Consider the following 21,888-nt stretch of genomic DNA (forward strand, 5'->3'; position numbering starts at 1 on the left):
ATATTTAAACAACCTTTAAAGGGCTGAAATTGAACGCCTTCGAATCGTTTTTCGAATGTCGAACAGAAAAAGTATTGAAATAACTAACATTCAATTTGTACTTAAGTTACGCATATAAGTTTCAACTATAACTATAAACATAAACTATTTGTACTTATGATTAAACGATATAGCTAGTCAGCGATCACAATAGTGTTTACATTCTGATAATAAGCCACAACAGCCACGTGAGCAATGCCACAATGAGATAGAGAACAAGCCGAATGTCCAGTAAGTAATACTCCCAAAAGTCAAGTTCTCTAGCAGGACTATATAAATGCTTCGCTTTCTTGTGCCTGATGACATACTCAAGCCAATAGGCTGCCAGGTAACTGGCATTTAGGGGACGATCTCGATAGAGGAGCGCATCCTTTTTGATCTTTTGCTTAAACGTTGCATCGCCCAGCATTCGCCTTATGGCACTCAGCAGCTGCACTTGGTCAACACTTTGCACATCCAACGTTAGTCCCCAGCCTTTGTTCTGCATTTTACGCAGATTAGCGCGCTGATCACCGACCAAAGGCAATCCCAACAAGGGCACACCATGAAACAACGCCTCACTCAGACTTCCCTTGCCGCCATGCGTGATGAAGAGCTCAGCCTCGGGCTGTGAGAGCAGTTGCGACTGTGGCCACCATTTGGCCAGCTTAATGTGGGCATGTGTCAAGTTAATGCCGCTCGCATCGTTGCCATCGTGTGTCCAGTAAATGTCATACTCGGGCAGCTGGACAAAAGCCGCCGCAAAGCTTTGCTCCAAATGCTTCGATGCCAAGCGCCAAGAGAAACGTGTGCCCAAACTGAAGAGAATAAATGGTCGCCGCTGTCGCTGTTGCTGTTGCTTTGGCAGCTGCTGCTGTTGCTGTTGCTGCTGCTGTTGTGCTAATCCCTTGTCGAATGCAGCATCAACGTGAGACTGTTGCTCCATCACAATGCCGCCAATGTCCAGCATGCTGGGCAACACGGGACCAATGGGACCTTCGCTAATCATGTGATGATTGTTCAGCGCCAGGACAACTCGACGTCGCATCTCTTCAAAGCTGGGATAACGCGGCGATGCGAAGTGTGCGCTGTAAATGCAAAATAAATGTGTTAAATGTGTTGCACGTTGTATATATTAATTGGTTTTTTATCTAGCCTAATCTTATCTGACAACAACAAAGTGAGCGAAAGCTCGTGGAGTGTGCTTAACAGCGAATGACACGCGGCAAGTTTGTTTGAATCACATACAGGAAGCAAAATTAAAAAAAATCAAAATTACTTAGATAAACTTGAATAAAATGTGATATTTGTGCAACCATAAAATAAAATAGAAACCAAATAAAACATTTGTAGCTTAATAACCTATGTGGTTATTAGTACTTGAAAAAAATACAATTGGCTGCCATATGTATAGTAATATGTTAAAAGCTTTATCTACAATATAATGCTGAACCCTCATATCCAATGAGTTTTGTGCATAATCAGTAATTTTTATTATCGAAACTTTAAATGTACTTGACGTCAATAAAATCTGTGATTGATTTTCAATTCTTCTAAAAAAGTAGTTCTTAATATTGCGAGATGGCTTAGCAACAAAATGGAATTGGTTTAAATATTAAACATTAATAAAATAAATAAAATTATCTGCAGTATAAATCGAGGGCGTATTTAATAATAATAGCCAACAGAGATTGATAAAACTATTATTTATATTCTCTGCACCTTTAGGCTCTCATTAAAGTCGTTGATTGGTTCTTAATTCTAAATATGAAATGCCAGAGTTTGTTCCACAATGTGTTAATAGAATAACAAGATTCAAAACTATGCTAATAATAATTTCACATTCTGCACTACAATTCGAGTAACTATTCAACATCAAATCACATATTAAGTATACGACACAGGTACATTTACTTCTACATATCATGCATTTAAAATATATGGAATTGTTTTAATGCAACTACTATATGAGTAGATGAAAATGCTGTATCCATCCCACATTCCCTTACTTGCATTCTCAGCAATGATTTTCAAGAATAAAAGCCTCTCTGGTCTCACCTATAAATGCGTTGCATGACCCGCCTGGCCAAGTACTCCGATGACTTCTCCCACAGCCCAAACAGAAGTGCTGGAAAGCCAGTTCGTTGCTGACTATCGTAGGGCTGGGGCACGTACCAACGCTCCTCGGCATTGCCCATCAGACTGTGGATGAATCCAATGGGCTGCTGGGTGGATATGATGGCCACAGGGCAATCGAAATGTGCAGCAACGCCCAGCAGATGTTCATTGAAGTGATAGCCGAGCAGCAGCAGATCGTAACGAGGCGTAGGCACATGCTGCATAAACGCCAGCCAAGCTGGCTGCTGCAACAGCTCCCCAGACAGCTCCAGACGCGTCAGTGTCCACTGTAGGCGTGTGATAAAATTGTCATTGTGTTGCCGCTGCTGTTGCTGCAGCTCGTGGTTCGTTGGCAACTGCCAAGGCACCAGCACATGCTTCACTTGCGTTGTATTCGCCCCCGCCGCCAGCCAGTCTTCCTCCAGTGGCAAAGTGGTGACCAGAGTCAGTTGATGGCCGCGTTGCAACAGCGTTCGAGCCACCGCCAAATGGACGAGCAACTGCGAGCGATGCAGATTCACAAATACGCCAAGTATGTGACTGCCATTGGCCACTTGAATAATGCAGGCAACGAGCCAGAAACCAAGCCACAATCGGAGCGAGGCAAGTGTGGAGTTGACCGGCAGATTCATAACTGTGGCACTGCGTTCACATTAACAGCCCATTAGCTGGGCCAAACGGAATCCCAATCAATCAGCCTGATAACAGACTCGAAATTAGCTTACACAACAACAATCACAGTTCCCAAGCAAAACCCTAGAGAACAACGAAGTGCGGGATTTATAACGCGATGATATACGAGTGCATAGTGTACATAATTGCTAGTACAGTATACATTGCCTACAACGATCAGCATCAGTTCTGTCAATATAATCAATTTCGAGTGTGTCACACATTTCAAATAATCAATTATGCAGAGAAAGCTTATTCCGGTTTTTTGCAATAAAAGATTCACATGCTCTCTATTGTATTTACGCAGAGTAGATAAACACAAATTAAATGCACTTTTTCAATTTCAAAATGTATTTAACAAGCACTATCAGTGAATAGATTCGCGAGGGTCAAAAATATTTATGCACAGAACTATTAAAGTAACTATTAACTATTAAGTAAATCCCGAAAAATAGAAAATAAAAGGAGCGCAGAAAAAACACAACTGCTCGCCACAAAGAGTAAAAGTCAAACCAACAGGTTTGCTAAAAATTTGAGAATTTCATATACTTAGGTTGATCACAAAGAGTTTTTGCATTTCGAAATAGATTTTTTTGGAACTCTGATGATGTCAACATTCCACACTGGGATATAGAAGCAAAAGCGTTGAACAGCTGGCCGCTTTTCAGCAACGTCAAGGGTGCCAATTAATGGCACTTAAGACACACACCCATAGATTTTTATGTAGAGGTATTACTTCGTAAAACACTCTAAACTATATTGTTTCAGAAATGCAAACTGTCAAATTCACACATATCTACATATGTATTTTAACAAAAAAGAAAGCTACAGTCAAGTGGGCTCAACTGTGGGATACCCGCTAGCTTCAAAACTACATATATTCTAAAAATATACCAAATTAATATATCGGTAGATTACTACGTTCCAAATGTACTATATAGTACAAAATATACCAAATTGTCAGGCAAACAAACTAAGACCCGATTGCAGTAGGCTTTCTTGGCATAAAAAAGTATTTCTTATAGTAAATAACATCTACCATTTTTATCCGAACATAACCAAATGTTGAGAAATCATCAATACTGTAGCTTTGATTGATTGAATCGACTCTAATCTATCGAAAACATATTAAGTCTCTTACATACATTTTCTTCACGCACAAAGTTATAATACCCTTCTATTCTTTGGGTAGTGAGTATAAAAATATAAAACAAAAATAAACTAAATGTTAATTTGAAATGAAATTCGCGATTCTGCATGTCAATACAAATTGCAAAATTTAATGTACATATATGTTCAATACATTCTATAAATAAAAAGCTATGTCACATATATGTACCTTTAAAAATACATTTTTAAATATACATAGAAGGTATATTTTTTCAAAGAAAATATATATATATATATATATATAATATAATAATTTCTGAGCTCTTTCTTCAACTTTAAACTTTAAAGTGACACTTATTCCACTTAAAATTAATGCCTATTTTTCCTGCAAATTATAAGACATAACTTTCTAAATTAAGAGGTCTGCAAGAGCCTATCAATCCTTCACCAATCGTAGGTAGTTATTTTTTTTTATAACTAATTATTTGAAAAATATTGAACACTATTTATGAATCAATGCAGTTTTGCACATAAAAGTGAAGTTTCATTACTGTTTTCAGCAAAAGCACTAACAAAATTGACGCTGTTGTCAAAATCACTGAAAAAAAGGTATCTGTGGCTCCTAAGAGTGAAATCGAAGTGAAATTCGAGTGGAAGTGATTTCTTTGGCAGTCCCCTCATAGTTCATTTTTTAGGCAACTTTGAGAAGAAGTCCTCGTGAAACTCCTTGAGTATCAGCCTAAACTTGTCCGCCTGCTGGGCCAAGACCAGCTTATAGTCATCGTGTTCGGTTTCGAGCATTTCATCAGCCTCGCCAAGCGTGTGAAGATAGTGCAACCAATTGGTCTCCAAATCGACGATCTGCACTCGCGTCTCCTCAGACATGGTGACCCGATACTTGTGGAGCAGCACAAACAGCTCGAGCATGGGCGTAAAACGTGTCTGCTTCAAGGGCAAAGCTTTGATAAGACGTTCGAAGAGCTGTTGGGCAATCACAGATTCCCGCAGAGTGCGTGGCACCTGCAGCACCTTGTGCTCATTGCGTGCCATATAGCCATAGAGTGCTGTAGGAGAGATGAAAAGTGAATTTCAAAACCGAAATAAATAGCTGGTTTAGTTTAAACTTACACTGTATCAATGCTGTGGCATGGTTGAGTAACAATTTCATATTCAACGCCTGCCACTTTTCGATCCAGTCGAGCAGCGTGCTTTTGATGGGATTCTGATTGATGAGCACAAAGTGCACATGGGCAATGGCGTCCACAAACGAGATGTCATCGGCCAGCGAGCTGTAGTACTCGATTCCGCCCTCAAAAACACCCGCAGTCTTGGCACTACTCATCACTCGCTGCTCGAATATCTCATCTGTCATCTGCCACAGCGAGTTGTGCTTCATCCAATGCGCCACATACTCTGCAATCTGTTCGTGTTGGCGTGTAATTTCTGCCTCAATACTGCGCACCAATTCCGAGCACTCGACATCCTCACGAAAGGCGCGACCAAAGCCAGGTCTGCGTTGCTCCTTGGGCAGTTTCAGTTTGTGTCCTAGCCGTGGAAATTGATCCACTAAACTGTTCACGCGATCGATAATGCCACGCAACTGCTTGGCAATCGTCTGCAAGTCAGGTGTAAACACTATCTGAGAGTCCTTCACATCGGACTCCATCACCAGAATGGGCGTGGATGGCATATTGTCCTCACGGTGCAACGCATTCTGCAGCGACTCCAATGCACCGCGTATGCAGCTGAGAAAAGCGCTGGCCAGCATATCATCAAAGACGTTTACAAATCGATACCACTCAGTAGAGAGCTAAATAAACAAAATATATAAGCTTTAATTTGGGTTTTGGAAGAACATGCCTACTCGAAGATCTCAACGCATGGATTAAGGCAAACTATTTTGATTCTCTCTAGATACGATTTTGTTGATTGTTCAGGCTGATTGAATAAAAACAAAACAGTGTGTTTAAAATCTTCCAAATAAGTAAATCGCAAAAATACCACAATATACTTAAGGTTATAAGTGATATAGTACTACATGCAAAATATACCATAGAGTGCAATGTATACCAAATTGTCAGGCAAAAATAATTCTTATATCACTCTTATCTTCCTTTGGCTTGTAAGATACATTTCAAAGTTATAATAACATTCTATCCTATGAGTAATGGGTATAATAATAATATTATATTATTCTAGTCTGTAAGTAATTTATTCTCAAACTTTTTTTCAAGATATTAAAAAAATAAAGAACGTTTTTCAAGAATAGAAAAATAAAGAACGTTTTTCAAGAATAGAAAAATAAATTAAATGCAGATATTATATAAAATATTTAAAATGTGTGTGTGTTATGTTGCTGTCACACATTTTTTCGCAATATTAAGAAAGTCAATCCATTCAATTTAGCATCCAATTAAAGTCCTTATAAAGTTAGAATATGATTACTGCAGTTGTTCACTTTTACTGTTGGAGTGTGGAAGTTGGAAAGTATCTAAGATATGAACTATGTACACTAGCTTTGGTTCAATTGCGATTGATTGATTATTCAACCGGTCAGACGGACAGACGGAGTGCAGAACAAGAAGTCTTTGCATTAAGCCTTCTACTGTTATCGAATTTTTTGAAAAACTTTGTATTTGATATTTGCTCACTCACCTCCTCCTTGACATCCTCAAACTCGAGCGCCACAGCGAGCATAATATCCACAATATTGTTGTAGTAAAGTCGCAGAGAGCTGTTGCCGCGATTTAACCAGCTGCTGAGCTGCTGCTCAAAGACAGAGATGTCGACGGCGCCGCTAAAATTCAAACGCAGCATAACCGTATCGCAGATCTTCTCGCAATTTCGCCCAATTTGCCGATTGGCACGCTTATACAACTCGACAATCTGACGCAGATACTCCACGTGCAGCACGCAATCATCCAGCCACTGAGTGTAACCCTCGCTGGGATCAACGATGGCGCCAAAGGTGAGCTTGAAAATACCTGGCGCCAACTGACGATCGCAGTCCTGGATCAAAGGGCGAAGCAAGCGACGCTCTCGATCGCTCAGAGCATGCATAATACGATTGTAATCCAAACACAATTGCTGTACGCTATTGCATACATAACGCAGCGTGTCGTGGCGTTCGTAGATCTTCTTGACAGGAGCTGGCACTGTAAAAGCCAAACGCTCAAAGTGCTCGGCTTGCATATTGAGTTGCAGCACGCCGGCATCCATGTTGCACTGCAGCAGCGCCTTGGGCTGCTTGCCACGCTGCAGCAGATGACGATCCAGACGCTGCCCCAAATTGCCGCAACACTTGGCAAACGATTGCTGCCAACTGTCGTACGAATTGTGCATCTCACGCTCAAAGTCGCCGCACAACAGCTCAAACTTGGCAATGATGCCAGCGGCTTGTGGCACCATTGGCAGCCACGAATTGCTGCTGCTCAGCAATCGCTTATAGATCCACGTCAAGCGCTCTAAGTTGATGCGATAGGCCAAAGCACGCGCCACATGTGGCAGCAGCCAGGATTCGTTGCCACGTTGCTGCAACAGCAACCGTGTGGTGGCATCCATGTCCTCATCAAACAGCCGCCACACATAGTTCACCTGCTGCAAGTAGAAAGGTCGCAACTTGGCATGATACGAATAATAGAGCAGCACATTCAATGCTTCCAACGCTTCTTCCACATTGCAGACACGTCGAAACACATTCGCAATGAGCCGCTGTTGTGTCTCCTCCATGTGCTGCACGCTGCGACGATAGTTGGCCACCTGTTCGTACCACTCGCCACGATGCACATTCAACATTACATCCTTGGAGCCGCAGCTTTTTAGCTGCTCAAGTGCGTTCAGAAATTGCTGCTCCACATTCGATGCAATCTTCTCCAGTTGCTCGCCATTGGTGCCACTAAATTGCGTCGGCTCAATGTGCTCGGTTTCATCGAGACGCCCAAACACAATCATCGATTCACAAATGTCCATGAGATCACCCAAGCGTTCCATAAACGCATTCACATGATTGAAGACAATACCCTGATCCAGCTGCCAGCCAATCTCCTCTTGTTGCTGCTGCACATGTTCCTTGTAGGCGAGACAGCATTCCAGCGATAGATGGCACATTTTAATGCCGAATCTTGGACAACCACCTAAGATTTCGTCTAGCTTAATTTGCTCGGTGCAGTATTTGATAATTTGATTGCTCAAATTGCGAAATAATATCGTTATCCTGGCACTGCTTTTGTAATGAGCCGAATGCAGCCAAATGAAGCGCAGCAAATGTATAATCTTGGGCAGCAGCTTCGTCACTGCCGCAGGTGTGGCAGCCACATCGATTTGGGAGCAGGGTTCAACCAATAGATTGAGATATTTAATATTGGAGGCGGCTAGTTGCTCCTCCACCTTGGCGGCCTCAATGAGCTGCTCGATTTGTGGCATGTGCACCGAGTGCCACTGGCGCAGCACCTTGAACACCCGCTGCACGTCAAACTGCACCAACTGCGAATTGAGTCCTTGAAGCACCTGCACTATAAGAAAGCGAATTAGGAAGCTTTTAGTGGGAGAGAAGCAACTCCAACACTTAATGGACTCTTTAAAATTCTTGCTTGAATACCGTTCTACTCTAATGAAATAAATTATTAACATAACAAATCTTGATTGATTGTCGTATACTTACATCGATACTCCCAGAACTCAAACTCATCTTGTACCGTGGCCAAATCGTTGGGCACCACCAGCGTACAATCGCCGAGCAATGTGCGAATCTGTGTCGTCCAATAGACAGCAATGCTTTCTAGATTCTTGAAGAGAGCACGATCGCAAACAATCTGCTCGCCACCAATCTGATGCAGCACAAAAGGCACATAGAGCGAGGTGATGCCACCAATCTTCGAGTTCATGGCACAGAGAAAGACCAGCAATCGATCCAAACTAGCGCAAAATCGAGCACGAATACTTTCGTTCCAATCGTCAAAGTTGCGAAAGATGGGCGCATAGAAACGTTCCAGCAAATACATGAGACAACCATCGGCATCGCTGTGTACGGTGCCAAAGTGAATCTCGTCATGGAAACCATCGACAGTGAATATTTCATTAGGTTCACTGCGCAGGAAGTAGCTAATGTCGTCGACAGGATCGTTGGGAAAGCCGAGGTATGCGGTTAACCGATTACCCGAATAGAAAACGGTAAGAAGCGGTTCGCTAACTTCCAGCAGCCAACGGCGGATAATATCTAATGCTTGTTCGTGCCAATCGCGCTGATTTAACGAATATAATGTGGTCATGCGTTGAATATATTCAACCAGTTGGTTCAACTCCTCATCGCTGTAGGTGGGACGCGGCGTTACTGGACGTATCTCTTCGGGTTTTACTTCCTCTTTGCGCTCTATTAACAAGAAATAACGGTATTAATAAAATGGCTTGCTTTGGATACATATTGTAAATAATAATATACAATTATTTACCCTCATCATCAGACAAATCTGAGTCAGTTAGTCGCTCATCTTCTACAGCGCTGGAGGACGTCATTATTGCAATTTAATTAAAAGCGCAAACAACACACTAAACAACATGTCGGTCGTTCCTATGACAGCTACATTGTAAAAGACGTTAGGGCGGCATTTATATTCAACTGCGCTTTGCAACACTCAAATAATACTAACTATTCTACTTTGAAGCACTTAACATTTCAAAACATAGTTCGCTTACTTATCGATAAATATTCAAAAGAACGACAAGTTCAATAACGTTATATCATAGCCGTTAATAAAAAAAGGAGGTTCTTTATGTCAAATTTTCTTGAACACTGTACTGAAACTCGAATGGAATATTTAAGATAACTTAAATGATGGGCTTCTTCCGTCCGCTTTTGTCATAATTGGCCATTAAATTTTTCTCCTACAAACACACTGCAGAAAAACTATTCGGTAGTATCGCTCGTAAGGCTTGCATCACTACCATATACTCCACATATTTTGGTATATTTTCTAGGGCAATATTAGGATATTATTCGAATGTAACTTACAGTCACGCTACGATATTGGCGTTCATTTTGCAATCAATTTTAAAACGCCATGTCCGTAAAAGCCAATCCCGCTGTGGAGCAGGTCTGTAAGGCAGCCAATTCACTGTTCCCCGAGTTGAATGTGCGGCCCTCCGATATAGTCAATCCCACCGAAGCATTCCTCGTACGCATTTTAGTAACCTGCCTAAAGGCTTATGGATTTCGCGTTGATCCGCCATACAACATCGACAGCGATGACGCCTCGAAGATGAAGCGCGTCTTTCTAGCGAAGCTGTGTCGACAAGTGCAGAAAATATTGCAGATCTCGTTTCCCAGCAAAACTTACACCTACTACGACATAACACAGCCAAGTAGGTACCAAGAATAATAGTTTAGCCAAAGATTTATAAAAAAAAAAACCTTTTGTTGCAGCTGCCAAGACTACGCTCAATACTTTGGATGTGCTCATCAACTATTGGTGCTTCTATCGCATGCACAAAAAGAGCATTATTCAGCCCATCATCGAGCGCATTCACGAGCGTCAAGCGCTGATTACTGTCAACGCTGCTAAGCGGAACGAGCTAGAGCAGCAGCAACAATCTGGTGTGCAGGATAAGATTGAACTCAAGGAATGCGAAGCCAACATGCACAAACTGCACGATGAGTTGACACAGGCGAAGACTGAATTGAAGGTGCAGTCAAAGGCGCTGCGACAAGTGGAATCGGAGATGGCAGTGGAAAAAGAGATGAAATCTCAGATTGAAAGTCAACTTAAACAAATCAGCCAGCTTGTGGTGCTGGACAGCGATGTGGCGGATGTTAAAATGTAAGTTATAGTTTAAATACTTTATGTATAATACTACAACATGCTTTTTAACAGGGAAACAAAGGAGTTGACTGCACAAATCGAGAGCCGCAAACTTGAGTTGGAGAAACTCAAGCAGATTTACAATGAGCGGCGCGTGGAACTCGAGACTATTGCACAGCTTAGTGAGCACATTGATGAAGCCTCCAACATTGTGCCACCCGAGGTATTGAGCGGCTACAAGGATTGCAAAAAGACTCTAGAACGAGTCGAAAAGACGCACAAATCCCTTGTGGAAAATCATCAAAATTTGCTGGACGCTCAAGTGAAGTTGCAAGAGCGCGAGCAGCAGAATGAGGCCAACTTAAAGGCGCGTATTCTGCAATGCGAGGAGCAAGTGGTTAAAAAACGAAAACAGAATAAAGAGCAGGAATTAGCGATTGAGCAGCAAAGCGTTGAAATCGAAGAGTTGCAACAGACGCAATCGACGTTGGAGCAGCAGCTTGAAGAGGAGCAGCGCGTGGATGAAAATCTAAAAATCTTTGTATCAAAATTATCTCTCTAAACACGCACTTGTATCTTAATTAATATATAATTCCGTTTTGTTTATTACTAGTTTGTTTTAACTCAATTATTGTGTGGTTAGATACGAACGCCGAACGATTTCATGTCTCCATTTTCTTGCTCTCCAAATGCGCCTTGAGCTGTTGACTGAAATCATCTTCCACATTGTCGTCATCCCAATTATCTTCCCACACGTTGGGCTCTTCAACATCGTCGGCTACACGAAAATCTGCAACACACAAATTGCAACTTTTAGTAACAACAAAAACAAATATTTCATTCACTCACCTTCAGCGGGAAACTCTTCGAACTCATCGTCTTCCTCGAGCAAGCCCAAGTCTTCGCTCTTTTGATTGGTCTCCTCCTTTGTATCCTTCTCTTTATCGGCCGAAGACATTTTTCGTTATGTGTATTTTAGCAGTTGAATAACAATTGTTCAACAATTTTCCAACTATTTATTTGACGCTTGCCAAAAAATGATGCCGAGTCACTTGTGTAGAGCTCATGTAGTGTGACCGTAGATTCGATAAGTTACATGCTGAAATAAATAACACATGAGAGGTCACACTGAAATAATTTGTTTTGGCTTATCGATAGCAAGGTGTTTTTGAGCGCTATCGGCTTAGTGAAAAATCGAGCGCTCGCTTTTTTTGCTTTTTGAAAGATGCATTTATTGTTTTTTTTTTTAACATTTTGACTTGTGGCTATTTGACTTTCAAGCTAATAGGGTTATTGAGCAATTGCAAATATATATATATACGTAACGTTTAACATTGATAATAAATAGTTTGCGGTATGCTTTTGATTTATTGCATGTATTCATTTTGCTGTTTTGCTTGATAGATTATTTTTTTTCGTTTAGAAATTTGGATTGGATTTTTGTTTGCCAAAAGTGTTGGGTTTTTTTTAGTTTTTTACTTCATAGCTTACGGTAAAAATTTTGTATGCCAAAATATATCTACATATGTATGTATTAATATAGATTTGTTTTCTTTTTATGTTTTTGTTTGTAGTTTAAATATGCTACTTTTATAAAGGAATAAAACACCATACATTTGATTAATTAATTAATACCATTTGAACTTATTGTTCGATTTGTGTTCTCTTGTTTTTGTTTACTTAGTTTTTTTTTTAATGGGCTTAATCGCTTCCTCGTTTTCTCTGCTCTATACAATTTTCATCACAGACGCACGACGCACAAATAAAAAAAAATAATGCTTATTATCATCATTTAACAATTTGTTTTTAAGCTCCGGTTTGCTTATTATTTTTTGTTATCTTTTTTTTACTTTTTTTACAATACTTATTCGAAAGTTGTAACAAAATAAAATACCTCTGTTTTGTTTTTGCTGATATTTAGCATTTGGATCTTTGATCGATTATTTAAAAAGTGCATGCCGCGTCCCTCCCACGGCCCTTGTTTTGTTTTTGTTAAGTGTGAGTGTTTAAGTATAAAGTAGTTTTTGATAAATATGTATATGTTTATGTTTTATGGTTAGTGTATTATTAGATACGTATATTTATAGTACATAATAAGTATATGAAAGCTTTCTAGAAAAAACAGTTTATCACATATAGAGAGGAAGTGTTAAATATGTTTTCCGTTGCGTTAATAAATGTCCTATGTTCTTTCTATTTATTTTTTGTGGTTGTGTGTTTAGATATTTCTGCTTACTGTAAACAAAACATAAAAAAAACAGCTTAGCCTCATAAAATGCATAAATTAGTAGATATACATAGATTAATTTATAGATATAGATGTAGTATAGTACTTTTGTTTACACATATTTCAAATTTTTCGTAGAAGAGCACCAATAAAGTTACGTTTGAGCTTAAGCAAAAATTATAGGGAGGAATTTTTTTGTGAGGAAACAAGTTGTAGTAATAAATACACAAAAACAATACAAATTAATTCATTAGACAATATTAACAGACTAAAATACGGTTACAAATACGTTAGAGCGAGTAAATCGAGCGAGAATTTAATAAACTCGTTCGATTTGACTCGCTGTTCTTACAGCGAACTCTTTATAAATAGTCGACAGCTTTGTGTGCTTTCTTCAGTTTGTGTGTGTGTGAGTGTGTGGTGTGTATGTATAAGGTGTGTGTGTATGTGTGTGAGTGTTGATCTCTTTTTAAAACGCTAAGCGTTCTCTAACGGTTTTTGTTGCGCGCTTACAAACTACATAAATACACATCGAACATCAAAAATATTGATAGCGCATAACTATATATGCATAATAGTAAAGGATTAATGCCAATAAAAGTCCGCAGGCAAGTCCAACGAGTCGCTGAATTTGCTCGCAAACCACACATATACAATATACGATATACATCTATACATATATAATATATATAAATACAAACAACAAATTACTACAATTTCGATTTTTGTGTTTACTCGCGTCTTGTACGCTTCGGTCGCGACGCTGCAATTGAATCCCCCGCCCCCGACGATGCACTCGCTGCACTGCCTCCGCCTCCGCCTCCAGCTCCTCCGACTACTTCCGTGGACGCTATCGCTGTGATTGTGGCCGAAATGGTTGCTGGCTGTCGACTACTGTCCACTGCTGCTCCACGGACTTTACGCGATGCCACCGACTGCGCGGTGACCTGCAATGATATGGCATGCGTGTTGAGTTTCTCCGCCAGCAGCAGATCCTTCAGACCCTTCATCTTCTGACTATGTAGCGTGATCACTGGACGCTTTAGCATGATCTCAAACGGATCATAGTCATCGACAATTGGCGTCGCCTGCTCAACGTTATTGCTGGTGCCGCTGCTTCTGGTGTTGTTCTCCTCCAATTTAGCTTCTTTGTGCTTTGCCTCAGTTGGCGGCGATTGCGCCGCGCTGCCGCCATTGCTTGTTGTTGTAGTTGTAGTTGTTGTAGCCTCCTTGTCTGTATTGTTGCTGTTAACCGTCTCCGTCTCCACCGTTGCTTGCTGCTTCTGATCGGCAAACGGTTGACCGCCGCCTTGCAGCAAAAAGTCGGGATTTAAAATCTTTTCACCGCAAGCAGCTGTTAAATCCGCCAGCGTTGTGGGCAGCTCCGATTTGGGTTTCTACAACAGCAGCAACAATTAGTATCAAATCTCTGAATAGTACACTAATTTTTACTCACTTCATCCTTCTTAACAACAGTGTTGTTATTGTTGTTGTTGCCCTCCTCAGCTGCTGCTGCTGCTGCTGCGGCAACTGCTGCTGCTGCTGCTGCCTTCTTAGCCGCCTCCTCCGCCTCCAAATCCTCAGGCAACTTGATGACCACCTGCGAGCGTATATCATAGTCGAACTTGGTAATGTTATTCACCAGCGGCTTGGCCCAACCAATGTGCAAAATGGGCGTCAAGCTGTCCTCCTCCCACTGACAGATGCCATCGTAGAAACGCAACAGATTGGCAAAAACTTCCGCATCGCGTAGAATGCTACGTGCTGAATGCCCCGAACTCTCCGTTTTCATCACATAGGGTATCAGCTCGTTGGCAATGTCCAGCAGCTCCTTGTAGATTTCCTCATCGTCGCGACATTGATAAGTATACAATCGGATAACATCCGCGGCATTGGCCCAGGCGGCGAATGCCTCGCGATACTTGAGCAACCGATTGTAATAGTTGCCCTGAAAGATGTGCGGATAAACGTGATGATTGTGATAATAGCTGCGGGACGCTTCGATCGCTTCGCGAAACAACTGCTCGCAACTGATGCTGCGATGCGTGCGATTGATCTCCTCCAGTTCACCGAGCAGTCCCAGTGCCATGGGATAACGCTTAAGGTGCCCCAAATCGTAGAGCAGCCACAGCAACTGTTGCTGCAGTTCGGCAACTTCCACACAATCGCTATTCGCACTCAGGGAGATGTTCAATGCCACACAGATGGCAGCGACTTCCATGCCACGTTCACAGACCACAGCCAATCCACCTAGATATAGCCAAGAGCCGGATTCAATGCCAGCCCCAATGTCCTGTCCACGTTTATCCTCGCTGCCTTTGCCATGCCAGGTCACCTCGATGCTTTCCACACGCTTCTGGCCGAACATGACCCACGCATGATCCTCGGAGATGGCCAAACGCACATCGCGATAGCCGAGCAGTTGACATCCCGCCGTGGTGGCAAGCGCAACGCCAAAGCAATCCAATTTGTTGCCCGACAAATAGCTGTAGAGATTCTGCAGATGTGCCCGATCCTTGTAGCTGCTGCGTATTAGCGAATTCCAGATGACATCCGACACCTTCTTGATGATGTCGCGCGTCGCCTGGCGATGCGGCTTTGGCTTGTCCACCACTGACAGAATGGTCTGGAATTTCTTATAGAGTCCTGCGATCAATTCATGAGTGACCACCGGAAACGGAACGCTGTTGCCCATGATGACATCGCTGCTGTTGCCTAAATGGGGTAAAAGCGAAGAAGATATTAATATTGATACTACTAATATATGAAGACGTAAATTTAATTGAAAAAAATTGTATTTAAATGATAATTGATTAGTAATTTTTAGAAAAGAAAGAAAATAATATATAAAAGGAATATTCCAAATATAATTCCGTGCTGTTTTTTTTTCAGTATTCCAAAAAATATTTCTTATTTTTATAATATTCTACTTATATTTAACATCAAATAAATAATTATTAAATTTGTAATTATTAAAAATGTAAAATCTCTTTAATTTTAAAAATAATTAATAAATTATTAAATTTTTAATTATTAAAAATGTAAAATCTCTTTTATTTCGTTTGTGTTTCGTGTGGGAGAACAATTATTTAAGGCATCAAAAATTTTCTTTATAAAGGCTACATATGTAGATCCCTTACTATAAACATAATAATATATAGTAATAAGTATACTTTAAGTAAATTCTTAAAGTTCAGTCTTTATAGCAGTAAATAAAGTTAATATTTTATAAGTTTTACCATAATAATTTAGAGCCTCTAAGACACAAACTTTTACGATACAAAAAAATTCATAAATTAAAAATTAAAAGCCAAAACTTTATTAAATTCATTTACGTTAAATTTTAATTAAAATTTTTGAAATGTAGGTGGCGAAATATTTATAAAAAAATCAGCCAATTCAAATGAAAAAACGTCTAAATTGCTTCACAGAAATGTAAATAACACAAAAACTATAGCATACTTTAAGGCACTGTTAAATAATCAAAAGCTGACATTCATATTTTAATCGAAATAATGTTGGAATTTCAATTACTAAATATGAATTAAAAAGAAATCATATAAATTAAAACATAGCATATATAAATATGTTTTAAAAACATTTATAATTTTAGGTGACAACAAAGAAAAAAGTAAAAAAAAATATGGCATAATTTTAGGCTTGCGCAAATAATCAAAATCCTTACACTACGGTTCATGAATGAAATGCAATTTGACTGCTCACCTAGTGCCGCTTGTGCTGCCTGCGCCGCCTGAGCCGCTTCTCCGGTGGTGAGCGACAACTCGATGTAGCCAACAACGATGGAGAGCAGCGTCAGATCGGGCTCGATGGCGCTGGTCAAGGCGCGTCGAAAGAGATTCACCACATCGCTGGTGGACTTCAAGGGGAACAAACTGGCATCGATGATGCCATTGAGGGCCATGCAAGGACTTGCGCTCGCGCTGCGTGTTACCGTCGACATGATGTTGCACCACTCACAAATAAAAAAAAACTAAAACACAAATTGCTCTGCTTGTTGTTGTTGTTGTTGCTATTACTGGGATGATGATTTTTCACTTGCTTTGGTGGATGCCACTTAGCACTGGCCGCAGGCGCTGTTGCATGCACACTGGACGCGGAGTTGCACTTCCACTTGGTGGTAGCAGCAGCAGCAGTACAGCCAGACACTTTGTTGCTGCAACATTTGTGCTTTGAGCGGCAACAGCAGCAGCAGCAGCAGAAGTTTCAACAGTGGACAAGGGCGCGGGCGCAGCTGCGAAGGGTGGGAGAGAGAGAGGGGGGTGGTGTGCAATGGACGCCACAAGTTGACAAACAACTTTTTTACTTTCCACCTTGTTTGTGCGCGCACTGTTTGCCCTTTTTTTCAATGTTGTTGTTTGCTGCTGCTTGTTGCTGTTGTTGTTGTTGTATTTGCTGCTGTAGTGCTTGTTCTTGTTGTTGCTGTAGTCACTGCTCTTATTGTTGTTGTTGCTGTTTTTAACTTCTGTTGCTCTTCTTCTTGTTCTAGTTGTTGCTGTAGCTGCTGCTGTTCTGAGCTCGCAGCTTGATTGTGTGTGTGTGTGTGTGTGTGTACGTGCGTTTGTTATGTGCTTGTTTTTCTTGTGTTTGTGTGTGCTTGCACTTGCGTTTGTTTGTATTTGTATTTGTATGCACTTCTTATTCTTGAGCAGGATTTTTATGCAATCTACTGTGCGCTGCGTGGCGCTGCATTTTCTGCTGCCGTTAATCTTGTTGCTGCACTTTCGTTATCGCTGCTGTGGCTGTTGCTCTTTTTGCTGTCATTTGCCTTCTGTTTTGTGTATTGTATTTGCTGCGTGTGTGTGTATGCGTGCGGTGTGTCGTTCAATTGCACCACACTGGACACTTCGTTAATTTTGTCGTGCAGTTTGCAACTGCTGTCGTCGTTTTTGCTGCCACTATTGCTGTTGTTGTTTTTGCTTTAGTTAAATATCCTGTCGTCGTCGCTTCGCACTCGTTTGCACACGTCAGCAGCAGAAGCAGCAAGCGACAAACAGCGCAGCGGTCGCCGCATCGACGTTTCGAGTTTGTTGTTTTTTTATATGGTTTTGTAGGGCAGGTGCGTAGAGCGCCCCACAGCGGACAGTAGCGGAAATTGCGTAGCTTTCGGGCTATCTTATTGCGTAGCATCCAAAAATTGCGTAGCGCGCGTCTCTTACATCCCCCCTAGCCAACAAGCACACGTGCTTGCTGCGTGTTTTATTATGTGCCACGCAATTTGCGTCGCTCTTTTTACGCGTTTATTTATTGTTTTCAATTTAATATTTTTCACCACTTTGATTTACTTAAAGCACAAACCGCGTTTCACTGCCACTCTTTCAGTTTTTTTGTGTTTATTTCGTAAATTGTTGAAAAAGTGCTGCTGTTGCGTCGCGCACTGTTTTGTTGTTGCCGCTGCTTTATTTATTATTGTTGGCATTAGAGCTGGAACCGATTCGATTTTTAGTCGATTTCAATCGATAGTTTTTGTTGGCGTAAAAAGAATCGACTTTTATGTAATTCAAGCGGACAAGTAGTTATTGCTCAATTAAAATTTTTAATTAACTCAGCGAAATGATACCTTAATAATTTATGTTATTATGCAATAATTTCTGAAAAATTCTATGATCGATTATAAAACTGTAATTTCAAATCGATTTTATTTTGAATCAGATCCAGCGCCAGTGTCTTGGTATTTTAGAACTAGTTTAGTATATTTTGCTATTCACTGCACTCGATACGTCTTGTGTATTTTTTGTAACTGCAGTTGCGGTCGTTCTAAAAAAAACATAAACAAAAATTGTTAAATGCCGGAATTAGCGAAATTCAACTGCAGCCAGACCATCGATTGCAAACAGGGTGCGGTGCGTGCAGTGCGTTATAATGGTAAGCAAATACTTAATTCTAGTTTTACTTGAACATAGTTACCAGTAATTTTGGCGTTTTAGTGGATGGAACTTATTGTATGAGCTGCGGCTCAGACAAGAAGGTAAAACTCTGGAATCCCGCCTCGGGATTGCTGCTGAAGACCTACGGCGGTCATGCGGATGAAGTAACTGATGCAGCAGGCAGCTGCGATAGCAGCTATATAGTCTCAGCCAGTCTGGACAAGAGCATTATCTATTGGGACGTATCAACAGGTGAGGCGAAACATTTATTAATTGTTACGGCAGCAGAGCGATAATAAATTTATATCAAATTTTGACAATCACATTAATAATAGTATTATAAATGTTTGCTGAATATTTGGTTACTATTAAATAATGGATCGTTTTGTTGATTAGTGGGTATCATAAAGTCGAGCAATCTCTCAGTTGCTTTATTTTGAATTTTTCAACTACTTCTGTTTGTAGGCACACCGGTGCGACGGCTGCGCAGTCATGCTGGAGGTGTGCGATGTGTCTGCTTCAACGAGGACTCCTCCATAGCGATCTCTGGGGGACGTGACAATGCTGTGATGTGCTGGGACATACGTACACGACGCCTCGATCCTGTACAGGTAATGAAAGAGGCCAAGGATTGCATCACAACGGTGCTGACCAACGAGCACAAGATCTATGCCGCCTCCCTCGATGGCTGTGTGCGACACTATGACATTCGTGTGGGTGAAATGACCTGCGATAAGGTGGGCGAACCCATCACATATCTGGCGCAGACACGGGATGAGCAATGCTTGGTGGCAGGCTGTCAGGATAGCACTGTGCGGCTGTTGGACTGTGAGACGGGCGGATTACTCAACGAGTACAAGGGTCATCAGGCGGATGACTATCACATCGAATGCGGCATTTTGCAGAGCGATGCTCACATTGTGGCGGGATCCAGCGACGGTTATGCTTACGTCTGGGATCTGGTGGAGGCCAAAGTACTGCAGCGTATTCGCATAAGTAATTTAATACTTTTCGTTTTTAAAGTACGCCTGTTAAACTATATTCTCTTTCTTTCAGGTGACAATGGTGGCGTTGTGCATTCGCTAGCGACGCATCCGAAGCGACAAGAACTGCTTTTCGCTAGACGGAGAGATATGTATGTCTTTACTACAGATGTGCAGATCGAGGAGGAACAGCTGTAAATGATCATTTTTAGAATAGACTCCTATAGTTATAAGCTATACTAAATAGGGCAATTATTAAATACATAAACAAAGATTATAAATTCAGTGTTTAGTTGAAATCGATATCTGCAATTAATTCTATGTGATAGAAGATTACAAACAAATCTACATGAAACTGCTTTTTTTCCTATATCAGCTTTAAAGAAGTAATCGCTTATGCTTTTCTTTGGATCACTTAAGAAAAACTTTCGTTGCCCATACGCATCCCAAATAAGTATGCTATAGATTTTTTTTAACTGACGTATTAATCGGAAAATCCGCCATTTTTTAAATATCCCGATAGTTTAACGGCCTGGCGATAAAATGGTATAGAAAAGGATAATAATAATGCATTAAAAAAACATTGGTTGCCTAATCCAATAGATCTGAAAGCAATAAGTAAACACACAATGAATAAAAAGCACAAATTGTATTTCTTTGAGGGGAAAAGGAAAAACCATTTATTTGACATAATTTTTTCGTATTTTTTTTTTGTTTGTTTTGTTGTTTGTAATTATTTAATGTATTTTGTTTGTTTATATAGAGCATGAATGTACGTAGTAATATGTTGTTTGTTGTTGTTGTATGTATGTATGATCTGGCTTATGTATATAATGCGTAATCATGTGGTTCTTGTTGTTGTTGTTGTTTAGCTATTAAATGTGAAGGCGCCTTTTTTGCAAGCGCGCAACACGTACGCAAAAAATCTTCGCATGCAAATGCCTAATACATGTCCAAGTGTGTGCGTTTGTGTGTGTGTGTGTATGTGTATGGGTGGAGCGCCGCTCTCTCCATCATTCTCAAACTCTCTCTCCGTTTGTTTGGGGGGCCAAGCCGTTGCTACGCTGCGCACTCTGCCGGCTATGCTGCCGATGCATTTGTTTGCTCTCTCTTTATAGCGGTCTCCCTGTCAGACGACAACCAGACACTATGTGCCATTGTGGGTGCGTGACTGACAAAAAGCCTGCTCTGACAAGCGCGCAGCGTCCCAGCGGCTTAGTAAGAGAGATTCTGCAGGCTTGTTGGTTCTACACTCTCTCTCTTGTTGTAGCTGTCGCTCACACTCACACATGCATGGGGCATTTGATACGAAGGATGCGCTTTATTTTCTTTTTTTTTGTTTTGTAATTTGTCGCCTCTCTTATGTTTTTGTTTGTGTTTTTAACTGTGAACTCTCTTGCTTGCTTGCACTTAGGTTCTAATCGCATAATACAATGTAATGTATTTATGGACAATTTATTTATTTATATGTATATGTTGGATGTATGTATGTATATATATATATATATGTATATGCATAATTAATGTACTTGTATTTTGTTTTAGTAGTAGTTATAATATATTATGTAATGTTGCGTTAGCTTATGTCGTATGTACTTTGCATGTATGTATATAAAGTATACATATATTTATATATATATAAATATATATGTATGTGGGTGTGTATATGTGTGCTGTGTGTGTGGGTGTAGTTTATATAATAAACGATTTTCACTTGCCACGCACTCTCCTCTCCTCTCTCCTCTTTTCATCTTACAATTAATTATATAGATATACACAATCAACAAAAACTCAATAAATTCCAAAATCCAAAAAATTCTTGTTTGCTATCCTTTTTTTGTTGTGTTTTGTTTTTTGGGCAAATCAAAAGGGAAAAAATACAATTAAGTTCGTTTTTTTTTTGGGAGGAGGTTGTTTATACATACAACGTAATAATAATAATTGATTGTAAATATAAACTTAAAATAATTAAATAATAGAAAATAATTTAAAAATGTAAAAATTAATGCGATGGTGTTTATAGAGTTCAGCATGCTCATCATACATCATTTTACATCATACATCATACATATGCATATGTA

The 21,888-nt window shown here is 40.3% G+C and overlaps 6 protein-coding genes across 6 annotated transcripts; 2 read left to right on the forward strand and 4 right to left on the reverse strand.

Annotated features, from left to right (window-relative positions):
- Positions 1-10: 10 nt before the first annotated feature.
- LOC132796136 (UDP-glycosyltransferase UGT5) lies at positions 11-2,918 on the reverse strand. The gene is made up of 2 exons (XM_060807196.1): positions 2,077-2,918; positions 11-1,106 (listed from the first exon to the last, which is right to left on the reverse strand). The coding sequence occupies exons 1-2, from the start codon at positions 2,766-2,768 to the stop codon at positions 197-199; spliced, it is 1,602 nt and encodes a 533-aa protein (XP_060663179.1). The 5' UTR covers positions 2,769-2,918; the 3' UTR covers positions 11-196.
- A 1,322-nt stretch (positions 2,919-4,240) lies between these two features.
- LOC132798710 (uncharacterized) lies at positions 4,241-9,499 on the reverse strand. Its single transcript, XM_060810667.1, has 5 exons — positions 9,366-9,499; positions 8,579-9,286; positions 6,574-8,429; positions 5,047-5,728; positions 4,241-4,982 (listed from the first exon to the last, which is right to left on the reverse strand). Exons 1-5 carry the CDS (start codon positions 9,427-9,429, stop codon positions 4,603-4,605), a joined length of 3,690 nt encoding a protein of 1,229 aa, XP_060666650.1. The 5' UTR covers positions 9,430-9,499; the 3' UTR covers positions 4,241-4,602.
- A 418-nt stretch (positions 9,500-9,917) lies between these two features.
- LOC132798713 (hyaluronan mediated motility receptor) lies at positions 9,918-11,736 on the forward strand. The gene is made up of 3 exons (XM_060810670.1): positions 9,918-10,275; positions 10,337-10,730; positions 10,785-11,736. Exons 1-3 carry the CDS (start codon positions 9,975-9,977, stop codon positions 11,272-11,274), a joined length of 1,185 nt encoding a protein of 394 aa, XP_060666653.1. The 5' UTR covers positions 9,918-9,974; the 3' UTR covers positions 11,275-11,736.
- On the reverse strand, positions 11,283-11,774 carry LOC132798716 (probable 26S proteasome complex subunit sem1). The gene is made up of 2 exons (XM_060810672.1): positions 11,562-11,774; positions 11,283-11,502 (listed from the first exon to the last, which is right to left on the reverse strand). The coding sequence occupies exons 1-2, from the start codon at positions 11,668-11,670 to the stop codon at positions 11,375-11,377; spliced, it is 237 nt and encodes a 78-aa protein (XP_060666655.1). The 5' UTR covers positions 11,671-11,774; the 3' UTR covers positions 11,283-11,374.
- A 104-nt stretch (positions 11,775-11,878) lies between these two features.
- Positions 11,879-18,371, reverse strand: LOC132798711 (menin). Its single transcript, XM_060810668.1, has 3 exons — positions 16,663-18,371; positions 14,396-15,654; positions 11,879-14,336 (listed from the first exon to the last, which is right to left on the reverse strand). Exons 1-3 carry the CDS (start codon positions 16,898-16,900, stop codon positions 13,671-13,673), a joined length of 2,163 nt encoding a protein of 720 aa, XP_060666651.1. The 5' UTR covers positions 16,901-18,371; the 3' UTR covers positions 11,879-13,670.
- A 286-nt stretch (positions 18,372-18,657) lies between these two features.
- Positions 18,658-20,182, forward strand: LOC132798714 (WD repeat domain-containing protein 83). The gene is made up of 4 exons (XM_060810671.1): positions 18,658-18,822; positions 18,885-19,076; positions 19,290-19,820; positions 19,881-20,182. The coding sequence occupies exons 1-4, from the start codon at positions 18,744-18,746 to the stop codon at positions 20,003-20,005; spliced, it is 927 nt and encodes a 308-aa protein (XP_060666654.1). The 5' UTR covers positions 18,658-18,743; the 3' UTR covers positions 20,006-20,182.
- Positions 20,183-21,888: the final 1,706 nt, after the last annotated feature.

The sequence above is a fragment of the Drosophila nasuta genome, chromosome 2L (assembly GCF_023558535.2).
Source record: "Drosophila nasuta strain 15112-1781.00 chromosome 2L, ASM2355853v1, whole genome shotgun sequence".
Classification (NCBI taxonomy): Eukaryota; Metazoa; Arthropoda; class Insecta; order Diptera; family Drosophilidae; genus Drosophila; species Drosophila nasuta.